At 43.4% G+C, this 12,143-nt stretch overlaps 1 protein-coding gene across 1 annotated transcript in view; it reads right to left on the bottom strand.

Moving 5' to 3' along the window:
• Window positions 1-11,805, bottom strand: part of ERGIC1 (endoplasmic reticulum-golgi intermediate compartment 1) — a 58,700-nt gene extending 46,895 nt beyond the window's left edge. Inside the window, exon 1 of the mRNA XM_061456668.1 lies at window positions 11,650-11,805. Within this exon, the coding sequence (XP_061312652.1) occupies window positions 11,650-11,669 (20 nt within the window). The 5' untranslated portion in view covers window positions 11,670-11,805. The remainder of the gene's footprint in view (window positions 1-11,649) is intronic.
• Between the last annotated feature and the right edge of the window lie 338 nt (window positions 11,806-12,143).

Below are 12,143 nucleotides of genomic sequence, written 5' to 3'. Positions count from 1 at the left end.
TACTTTGTGTCAAGGAGCATTTTTATCTTTGTCATCTTCTGACTGCTGAAGCAGAGATGTGCACCATCTAAGCGAAGCTTAAGGATCTCAAGTACAAAGTACGTAAGAGAATGTCTGCCTCCCCAACAGCTCAAGGTACTGCAGGGTCAGTATTCACCAACGTGTTTTAGAGGTTTCATGAAGCAACTCTGCAGAAGAGCTGGCTGACGGAGAGCATCCACTGCAACACCCAGTCACTGGGAAGGCACTCCCCACCTGCCTGCCCATACTCCATAACACAAACATGAAGCGAAATACTGGAAAGAGCATTAAAATGAAATCACAAGATTTACAGAGCAGAAGTTATGTCAGAACTAATTATGTTGGATTATTTTGTTTTGTTTTTAATTGAGGAAACATCAAGATCAGCATGTCTTTTTAAGTAAAACCTGTCTTTATTCTAAAAAAAGCAGTGACTTCCAACTTGCTGTGCATTTTCAACTTCTTATGGTCCTTGCTGTACATGTGCTGGACAAGAATCCAGAATTTTCCACAGATCTATTGAAGAAAGAAGACTGTCTATACAGCAACGAATTCACTCTAAAGCAGTACAAAGGAAGTAGAGGTGCCTTATTCTAGGGCTTTCCTCTACACATATACAGAAAGTATTAATTCTTGTATTTTTATGAAGAAATATTAGTTCAAGATTTCATCCTTAAATCCTTTCTTTAGATCATGCTGCTTTTCTTCTCATCCAAAGGCAATGCTCCGACAACCCTGCAAGAACACTCAGCTCCTACACAATCCAGTACAGATAAAAAGTGATAACTCTTCTTCCAACAAAGTAGGTGAAATCTCTCACCCTGGTTTACAGAATGGGAAAACAATGGTAGGAAGTCAGCAGCAGGGAAAGAAAATATGAACTACTGACTCCAAGTGCTTCATTTTGTAACTGTTAATTCTTTGTTTAAATGACATTTCTATGTTTCCTGTCTGCTGGCAGATAAGAACATAATGTGCAGAGAGCAGCTCAAGACAGCTTCTGGACAGCCATGCTGCAATCCTGCCAATGGGATGCAGCAGTGGGAGCCAACAGACCTGAATTGTGTTCAGTTCCTAGCACTGACTCACTGTGTAATTTCTGCTCCAATTACATCTTTCTTCTTCAGCCTCATTTTGCAGAGTGGCACCTGGTAACATATGCCCACCTTTCATGAGTGTGTTGAAATCTACAGATGAAAAACTCTGGAAATAGATGAGACATTACTGGTCAAAGTTCCAAGTCTTTTTGAAGGTCTGTACAAGGAAAGCTGCAGGAAGACGGACTTATGAAAACAAACTGAACGTGCACTGTGAGAGCTAAGTCTTGGTTCAGTACCAGGATTGTGCCTAGAGTGCATGTTTACAATCTTGATCAGGAATGGTTTTGTGAATTGGGACACAAACTTTTAATCACTGAAATGTAAAATAAGCGATCCTGTTAATCTCAGTTTACACAGAAAGTAGACATTGAATACACAAATACCAGACCTGGCCCTGAATGCGAGTTCAAGATGCAAATACAGATTGAAAGCAGGACTAATAAACCGATACTTGTAAATACCAAGCAGTTATTAACACATTTTATAAGATTAACACCTGCGTAACAGCAGATAATATGCAAACACCATTAAGTAATCAGCTAGTCCTCGTTTACACACAATAGGATATTAACACACATACTGCAGAAGTTGAGCTTTAATGAACAAACTTAAGGCTTCAAAACTCTATTGGAAACTGTTTAACCCTGAACTATTTGAGCCAGCTCTAATATACAAGGACTGGGCAAGGAGGGGGAGGGGCTAATGCAATTTTAAACCATCTGTACTGCAAGCAGGTGAAGACTGCTATTTCCATCCTCTGTACGACCGACTCCTCACTCACAACATCACACCACTTTTCAAAGCATGATCCACCAAATAGTATTTTTTTGTGACCTGCTGACTCTCCACACTTGTAAGCCCAGGAGTGAAATGTAGGAATAGATTTCCTTGCCAGCCAGCTCCTCCCTCTTAATTCCAGTTCCAAGAACATAATGAAACTAACAGAGGAAGTTTCTGAAACAAGGAGGAGTACTGAGAACAAGAAAACAAGGTTAGCCAGGAGGACTGTCATTAATTATATAATCCAGCCTTTGGGCAACTGGACATTTAGGGAAAGGGGCTCAGAGCACATTGGAGTCATCGGCCTCTGCAGTATTATGTCATCTCGTCTGCTAGTTACAGGTACAGGGTTTGTATAGGGGGGAAAAAAACCCACCCAATAAACAACAAACCCTTTATTTCTAGCACTATGAATCCCCACAACACTTGCAGAAAGAGTGCACAAAAATGAACACATTCTGCTCCCATTTAAATTGATTTCTTTCCAAGGAGCTATTTCTCCTGTTTTCTCCCTTCTGCCAGCCTCCCCAGCACCACCGCACTGTCCTGCATAACACCCTTTTGTCAACCATGTTCTAAATTTTGTGCTCTTATCCCTTCAGTGAGTAAGAAGCTTGTTCTCTATCACCCAGGAACACACAGCAATTGCTACTGCTGAAAATACATCAGAAATGCAAACTATTTTAGGTGGCACTGAAGGATGGAAGAGAGGAAGCGGTACATCACTGTACTTTTCAAAACAAAATGTTAGCCTCAAACATGTTTCAGAAATAATTAGGAGGAGGAGAGTATTTATAATCTCAAATACTCAAAGGCAGAGTCTTGCCAGCAAGCATTTTATTTCCATTTAGGTAGTAAAGCAGGTGTCAAAATGAAGGATGGAAGAGAACTGTATTTTTAATTAAGTGAGCAAACTACGCTGTGCTTCATCAAAACAGGAGAAAAGTGTCATGAAGAAAAAATGTTCAAATAGGAAGACTGGTATTTAAAGGTATCCAGCCCTCCACTGTAAGCAAGAGTGACTGCTGAGTGACAGTACCATATTATGAAGACCAGAAAGAGAAGACAGAGGTAGAAACAATGGGGAAGAGGATGAAATGGCTGATCCCCCAACTAAGTAAATAGTTCACATACTTGAAAGTTGTAAGTATACTATAATCCTTCCTGTCCTGAAGCCTTCATCCCCCCTTCTTGCCCTTGCAGCTCCCCAACGCCTCCCACCACTGCATCGCCCAGACACTTCCTCCAGCGCCATCCCTGACCCATTCCATCCTTTGTGAGCTTCCAGTCCTGAACATCTCTCCCTTTTCCAGTTCAAGACCTGACAGCTCAGGGTTTCTCTACCTCCTGCCCCATCTCACAGTCCACAGCTGCTGGTTCCCAATACTGACAGTGCTGCTGGTCTCAGTGGCCAGCTCCTAAGCCTGCCCCACAAAGCCCTGATCTCTAGCAGATGCTGAACAAAACACAAAAGTTGGTCTGTGATTTCCAAGAAATTACCTACACACAACTCTGAACATAACCAGGACACAGCTATGGAAAAAAAAGTGTTGTACCACAGTCTTTCTCATAGCTGCTATGAATCACAAAACATTAAGACTCTTGCTGCCTGGTACTGCTGAACACCTTGAAACAAGATCTGGTAAGATTAGTTTAGGATCAGAACTGTGTAAATTTCAGGGAAGCTGCTTTCTGGAAGGTTTAAGTCCTGGCTGCACTAGGACAGCACAAAAATCAGAGATCTGTACAAAGCAGCATGAACAAATATAACACCCAGGGAAAAAAAAAAGTAGAGGGGTTGTGTGAAGAAAATAGCTCCATCTTCATAAGGCTTCCCTCAAAAGCACCCAGGCTATCCATACCCCACTGCCTGATTGAGAGATTTCTCCAGATCAATAAGAGAAAATTCTAGCTTTGTGGAGACCTCGTAGCAGCCTTCCAGTATCTGAAGGGGGCCTATAAGGATGCTGGGGAGGGATTCTTCATTAGGGACTGTAGTGATAGGACAAGGGGTAACGGGTTAAAACTTAAACAGGGGAAGTTTAGATTGGATATAAGGAAGAAATTCTTTATTGTAAGAGTGGTGAGGCCCTGGAATGGGTTGCCCAGGGAATTTGTGAATGCTCCATCCCTGGCAGTGGTCAAGGCCAGGTTGGATAGAGCCTTGGGTGACATGGTTTAGTGTGAGGTGTCCCTGCCCATGGCAAGGGGGCTGGAACTGGATGATCTTCAGGTCCTTTACAACTCTAACTATTCTATGATTCTACATCTGCTACGTCCATCCTATGCTAGACTAGGCCAAGAAAATCACTCCAAGGGAAAACTGTTCAGCCACTGCTCTGAGAAGAGATTGAGCAAAGTACAGTGCCCTTGAAACAAATCAGTAACTGAGGCTCAGAACGGGATTGTTAACTGCCTGAAGCTGACAAGAGTTAAGACAGCAGAACCATGACTTAAGAAAGTAGACAGTGGCATTTGTGGCTGTATACACACACAACAGCAAGTCTTTCTTCTCCTCCAAAGCAATTTCTGTACAACAAAAGCCGTTCTTACTATACAAGATTTAGGGGCAAAACCCCACATCCTTTCCCAGAGCATCCAGCAGTATTTGTACTTTTTCAGTATCTAACTTAAGAATATCAATAAACCTGTAGTGACCAGCTCAGGTTCTCCTACTTAAATTCCAGTCTAAGAAGATGAGAAATTCTGTATTTGCTTCTACAAATCATTCCTATTTTTCAGTTGCATATAACTCTATTACCTACAAGTACAACTCGTGCATCATCTGGCTTCCAAATAACGTTCCTGGTTTTAACTAGTGTCCATGAAACATCTGTATTGATGTTCACTAGAAAAATGTGACTGATACATACCCAAGATAGACCTGCAACTTGTAGCTGGGGACAGATTTACCAGTGGGTTTTAGTCCAGATATAATGTGCTATAATGCAGCAGCCAGATTCAAATTTCAGTTCAGTAGGGTTACATTTGATTTAGAGTGATGGGGAATACAAGTAGGGCTCCAAAACTTCACCTTTATCAGAAAACACAACATCATATTTACATTACTGGCTCCACTGGTGTTTTACTAAGCTTTCCAACCTTGCTTTATTCACAGCACAATACAGAGATGGACAGCAATTAGGAGGCCAAGTGATCTGCCTTTGGATATGACTGTTAAATAACTACTAAGCAGTCATGACTGCCTGAAATTCCGTCAGCAGTAATACATGCCTGACCATATTACCATAGCATTTTGAAGGCTCTTCTATTAAATACCACTCTTCCTGGCTTCTGTGGATTAAACTAAATACATTTCATTTGGAAACATCCTTAAAAAAACAAATAGAAAGATAAACATCCAAACGCACACAATCCAAATGCAGCAAATTGCACTGTTCGACTAACTGCAGTCTTTACTTGCATGTCTGCCATGATTACTACTAAAATACTCAAACATTTCACTATAAGGAAGACTTTGTAGGTCATAGCAAGACTGTGGTTAATTTTTTGGACAAGTTTTCCATTTTGGGGACAGTTGGCTCCATACAGAAATACCTAGACAACACTTCAGGGCTTGTATTTGGACAGAAGACAAAAAAAACAGATGACTCCACTATTTTTAATTTCACTGTAAGACTGTTCTTTTCTCAACACCTCCACCATCTGAATTACAAGCCTTAAAAATACGCATGCACACTTCAAAATACAAGCTCAATGTCCACAGCTTCTCAGTCCATGCTGGTGGTATTGCTTCAACTCTGTTTACAGTGTGATTCAGTCATTTTCACAGCAATGAACTATGATGGCATGAAGCAAGCATCTGTGTCATCAATGGGAGAACAAAGGAGGCTAGTTAAAGTTCAGAAAGAACAATACGAAACTTTCCTACAGAGACAGACCTTAATACCTCTGTACTTACTGAAGAAAACTTTTCTACTCCAATATTACCTTAAAAGAAACTATGGAATAAGGAGATTTAGGGAGAAATATTTACACACATATATGCTATGTATAATCACATATTTGTGGCATAAACATCAGTAGACTCTGTACAACTCTGCTCACCCATCTGACTGCTGTGACTGCAGAATAATTTCTCAGGTGTCCTCAAAGGGCTATTGTTGAAACAGAGTTAGTCATGGTACTGCCTGGCACCAAAATCAACTTTGGTAATTATGTAAGGTGGCAGCAATACCACTTGGAAGGCTTGTTTACCAGTGACATTGCACAATGCAAAGTGGAACATGCTTGCCAGACGTGGCTACAGTTCAAGATGAAAATATCCTTGCAGAGTTACCAGGCACAAGGGATCACCTATTGCTTCAGTAGCTACAGAAGTGCAGGTCCCTACAAAGCATAGAGAAGCAACTATCTAACCAATACAGAACAGTGTTACAGCCACTAGTTATGAATGTAGACATTACTTTAGGAAGTGATGGCTTCCAGCTCAATCACATACAGAATTGAAGATTTTGAACAAAATTTTTACGAGTGGCAACGCCTATGGCTGTGGAAGTGAGCATAGAATCGTGCCCATAGAATCATGCCCAGCTTAGCATAGGAGACTCACAAACCTTTCTGATGTGCCATGGCTACACAAGCCAGTAGGCACAATTCACCTAATCAGAAGCCATATAAACTGGCCTGAGCTGTTTATTCTTCTCTCTTGTGCTCCCCATGCTGCTTCAGCCAAGAACACTCCTATCTGCTGCTATCACCACCGTGTACCTTCTGTAGCAGAGGTACAGTGAGTTCATTTGTTAAAGTAAGTTCAGCAAGTAATTTTGCCAAATGAACTAGTGTGGGTTAATGCAGCTACTTAAACAATGTGCTAGGAGACAGCCTCAGGTGAATGGAGTACAGAGCATCATGATCCCATGAGAAACTCCTGAGCAAATATGTAGGTTTCACTAACATCTGATATTTATTAGGCAGCACCAGAACACCACGTAGTCACCATTTCTGCTTAACAATTGGCAGATGTTCAAACACAGGCCAAACAAATCCCTTACAAGTTTTAAGTGAGATTTCAGGAGTTACAGATAGATTTTAAGTCGCAATCCTCACAAACCTGTCAAAAGAAAAATGGCAGGATTATCAAAGACAGCTTTGTTTCCTCTTACGCCATACAACAGAATAAAGCTATTTTCCTTAAGCTCCAAGTGAATGATAAATTGTCCAAGGGGTTGCTTAGTTTGGAAAAATTTTTCTCCTTAGCCTCCAAATCACTTACAATCTGCAGGTTTGCCCTCACTAATCTGGTCAGGAATCGAAGGCAGACAAACAGACCTCCCCGATGTTGCTGAAGCAGTCTGTATCACTGGTTTCACAACTGTGCCAGGTCAGCTGTGTTGAGCATCAGTTTGACTATTAGCTGTCACAACTCTCAGGTCTAAATTGCAGCCAAACATACTACCTCTCCTAAAAGCAGTAAGGTTGGAAGCATATCAGCTTTGGTAAAGACTAGACAATTTGATTCAGAAAAGGCATACCAGAACTGAAGCAAAGACCTGCCTGTGTCCCAAAACAACAAAAATGTTGTTTTGAATCAGAGTATCCACATTAAAATAAGTATTTATCACAGAAGTGCCAAGCAACAGCTGACTACAGGGGCCTGCTGTATTGTGCAGATGGAATAAGCCTTTGCCACAAAGAATTTCCACTCTAAATCAGCATTTGTACCTAAATCTCATCTAAGCCTGGCTCCTTTCCCTTTCCCATGACCTCCAAAATCCAGGTATAATATATCAGTATTTTATTCAGGTTACCAAGCTGTGAAAAAAAAGCAACAAAAAAACCAAACCCAACCAACCAAAACCCTGAGGAAAACATCACAGTGATTAATTATGGGAAATAAATTCTGAATTTCTCAGTTAAAAATAAAAATCAGGATTCACAGATATCTGCCACTCTATGCTAAAGATGTGGCCAGGGCACAACTGAGAACTGCCCACAATTAGAACAAACCATGATTTCAGAGCAGCCTATTTTAGCTTTTCTCAGTCTAATCAGTTAAAGCTACCAAAATAGTTCAGAAGTTTCAGTATCTGCTACAAACCTATCAGTAACTCTTTCACGCAAGCAAGCAGATGCCAAGAAAAGCCTAGAGATGCAAAAGAACTTGCAGCAATAATTCTCTAGACCATGTCCACATCCAGGGCATGGGACTCACTTCATTTTTATTTCTGTAATTCTTAACACCAGAGCAGTCTGAAGCCCAGCACTGGCACTTGCTGCTGAAGCTAAGCCCCCCTGCTAACTGGATCACACAACACGTGAGAAACCTTCTGCCCCACAATCACCATTCAGATGACCCAGGCTTACACTTTAATCTAATTATGATTTTAACCATCCACAGGTGCTGCAAGAATGAAGGTGATACTGGGTCTTAAAACCTGGAGAGGGAAATACCCTTTCAGTTCCAGTGATAAAACTTAAAACCACCTATTCAATAAACATGAAGCTGCTTTGCTGACACATGTTCTAAGAAACCAGGGGGACAGGCAACGGAAAAATCTGTCTCTCTCTTGCAGCCAAGTAGGTTTTTAAAAATGAGAAAGAACCAGGCCTTCTGGAAATACAAACTGATTTAGTAGTTCTGTAGGAGGGCTGGTGCCTCGTGACATGCACTGAACAGACCTGTACTGAAGGCTCCAATCCGGAAGCTGAAAACTTGGTTCCTTACCAACATCACAGCAGGACTGAAGAGATTAGTGTACATGAAATGCTTTGAAAAATTAAAATCCTTAGGTAAGTGCTAAGTATTATTACAATCATAACAATACTTAGGACAGAATCATTATTATTCACTTTAAATTACTGTAAAAATATTATTTTATTTATGAATTAAATGCAAAGGGAACCACTGAAAAGCCAAGAAAACAGAAGTCCTCCAGACAAAAAAACAAACCAATGTACAGTACAGAAAAGTGCAAATAACAAAATGAGCTAATTCCGTATCTGATACAAACCAGTATGCCTCAGATTGACCCATGGAAACAACCTCCAAGAAATATGTTCAAGCGCTTTGGGTTCTTCAGTCTGGCCAAATATGAACCCCTAAGTCTAGAAGACAGCAAACAGATATGGTCACATAGACGGAAATGCTTCCTTTAAGTTGGTGAAGAATGCCAGGATGGATGGGGCTTTTAGCAACCTGGCCTAGTGGAAGGTGTCCCTGCCCATGGCAGGCAGGTTGGAAACAGACAATCTTTAAGGTTCCTTCCAACCCAAACCATTCTGTTTCTATGAAGAATAGGGACTCTTCTGATCATGAGCTGTTTTCATTACTTATCATTTGTGTCTTCTCCATTTGAGACTGTGGCAACCTGTTCCTCTGAGAGCCATTCTGTGTGGAAACAGAGCTTGAGTCCCAGACTTCCACCTCTTTAAAACTGATGTTAGCTGTCAATGTCCTGCCACTCTAAAATACTAAAAATAAAAGCTCTAAGTGAGGGATTCAACAGGAAAAGAACTTACTCTCCCAAATGTTCTAGCACAGCAGTTAAGGACAGTGATTTCTTCAGATGCATTAGCAATATAGCCCTGTGAAACCTGTGGCCTCCAGAACACAATGCCTCTCCACTCTGAACCTCTGAATTTTGGACTCTAAGCATGTGGGGGCAATTTTGAAAGTTTCTTAACAATCCAGCCCTCTAATTATAGACATTAAAGCCCACTTTAAAGTGTGTGGTAAAGACAAGGTGCCAAAATGTACCTATCAAAGAGAACATCCAGTTGAAGTCTCCGAAAGAAAAACCTTTCATTGTACATGATGGAAAACATTCACAAACTTACTACAGGTGGTAACCTTATTTCTCCAATAGCATTGTACTGTGTGTTCTGTAGTTGTCAGGAAGTAACTGTACGTTTTTCTTTAAGTGTATACATCATACTTTACCTACTACAGTAACATTTTCCAACCTCAGAGGATTTTGTTCCACTGACTGCACAATGAACAAAAACCACAACAGCTATAAGACAGCCCCTAACCTTTGCAAAAATTTTGGCCCTGAACTCTGTTCATGCTTCTAAAACAGGAAAGTGGTTTTTTGCACGTGACAATAGTTTCTCTGTATCTTTAAATGTAAATTTCTTGTTATCAAGGACAGTCTTTTCAAAATTCATCTGCAGAAAAGCTGAACTTCAAGAAGCTTACATTATCTGAGGAGGTGCTTTGAAGTGTCTATTTCTAATCCTCCCATCTGAATGACAAAGAAGTTATTTGCAATTGTGAATCTTCAAAATGCAGATCTGAACTGATGCCTCTATGTTTTTGTAACTCATTAACACAAACTCTGCAACTCAACCCTTATGTCTTTGCTCCATTCCAAAGTGAAGCACTAGTGCTGTCTCTTAAGAAGATTACTCTTGGTGAGCCAGTGTTTCTACATGTACATTCTGAGACCCAGCAAAAAAATCACATTTTCAAAGACATCTGAGATAACATTTTCTTTATCTGCTATTACAAAGTGACAGCCACAACCCAGGATCCCTTATTCATGTACTGTACAAGTCTGAAAACAGACAGCAATGGGGTTTGCAGAATGTCTCCAAAGCCGAGAAGAAATTTTCTACCAAATTTTACACAAAAGCAGAAACGAGGCTCTGGGCCCTGGATCCCACATGATCCAGCAGATGCTGTTTCCAGCTTCAGCAAGTTTTCATTCAGAAGCAACTGCCTCCATGTTCAATAGTGCCCCATGGATCACATACAAGATCCTGTTAGCCTGTATGAATGAGAGGCCTGATTAAGAATTACAGCAAAAATACAATACACAACTTTTGACTCGGTGAGCTAAAAACCTGCATTATCACCATTTCCACCTGTCATCTCAAAGGGGTGCAAATGTATGGTTCATGATGGTCCTTCATGAGAAGCGTCAAGCAACAGTTGTATCTTCCAATTCCCAAAAACTTGTATCTTTATTGTAACGTTAATGCTCTAATAAAACCTACATGAGAAAACTAATCTGTGCACCTTCCCCATGGCATGTATGAATTTGTAAAGTTAGAAGTCTTTGTTTCAGGACTGGCTTAAAAAGAAAACAAATACACAGTTGCTATTTCACCTCCACATAAGTCAAAGGGGTCTCTTCCACTTCTGCTTTGGTATGTGAAACTGACCGCTGTGGCCCACGGGATGCAGGAGCCCCGTAGCAAGGCCAAATTCCACAGTTCACACCTACTCAAAATGCCAAAACCAAAGGCAGAGGTGACAACGTTTCCCACCATCAGAGCTGCAGTGTGTGGCTTTGCCTCACCGTATGGAGCAACCTCCTAAACCTGCTGTGGGAGCTCAGGGACCGGCGGGAGGAGAAAGGGCCCAGCGCCTTCACCCCGACACCCGTGGCCAGGGCCTGTGCAACACCCACGGCGGTCACCTCCAGGGCCCGCTGCTCCACCCGCCCTGCCCAGGGCAGCTCGAAACTCCTCACGCCTCGCTTTGCACAACACCTTACAGAGCAACAGCCGCTCGCGGGGCAGAGCCTCCCAGTTTCCCACGTCCCTTCCCTGCCCAGACCTACTTCTCCCATCCCTCCCTCCTTCCCTCCTCCCTCAGGTTTCACTTCGCCCGCAGCCGGTCAAGGGCCCGGCCCACCGCCGCCCGCGCTGCCTACCCCGGCCGGGGGTGACGGGGCCGGCGGAGGCCGGGCGGGGAGCGGCGGCCCCGCCGAGGGGCGGGAGAGGCGAGGCCGGTACGGGCCCCGCGGCGGGGGTGGGCGGTTAGCCCCGCCGCACTCACCTCCTGAAGTCAAAGGGCATGTTGGTGGCGAGCGCCGGGCAGGCTGCGGGCCCCGCCGCCCCCGGCCCCGGCTCTCGCCTCGCTGCCGCCGGCTGCAGGGCCAGGAAGTGACGGGCCCCGCCGCCGCGCAGCACCAGCCCATTGGGTGGCTGGAGCCGGCCGTCGCTTCCGCCGCCGGGTTACGGGCAGCAGCGTGAGCGGAGCCCTGCGGGGTGGCAGGGCCGGGATTTGCGGCCGGCCCCCGGGGCACTCCTCCGGCCGCGCCTCCTCGGCAGCACCTCACTCCCACTGCTTTGAAGGGCTCTCTGCATGGCTGCAGTACCTCGCAGCTCTGAGGGCCCTGCCAGCACCCCATGGTGGGCTCCTCACACACCCCGACCCTTGCCAGCCCTCTCAGCCGACCCTCTCTGTGCCCACAGCACACCAAAGGCCCTGCCAGACGCCGTGAGCCTTCTCAGTGCCTGCCCAGGCCCTAGCAGCACCTGCTGCTCCGC

This window comes from Pezoporus flaviventris, unplaced genomic scaffold, assembly GCF_033815535.1.
Source record: "Pezoporus flaviventris isolate CSIRO_AGI_PZ_B2104156 unplaced genomic scaffold, CSIRO_AGI_Pfla_v1 ptg000023l, whole genome shotgun sequence".
NCBI lineage: Eukaryota > Metazoa > Chordata > Aves > Psittaciformes > Psittacidae > Pezoporus > Pezoporus flaviventris.
Note: the sequence above shows the minus strand (reverse complement) of the source record. Positions and strands in the feature narration are given on the sequence as shown.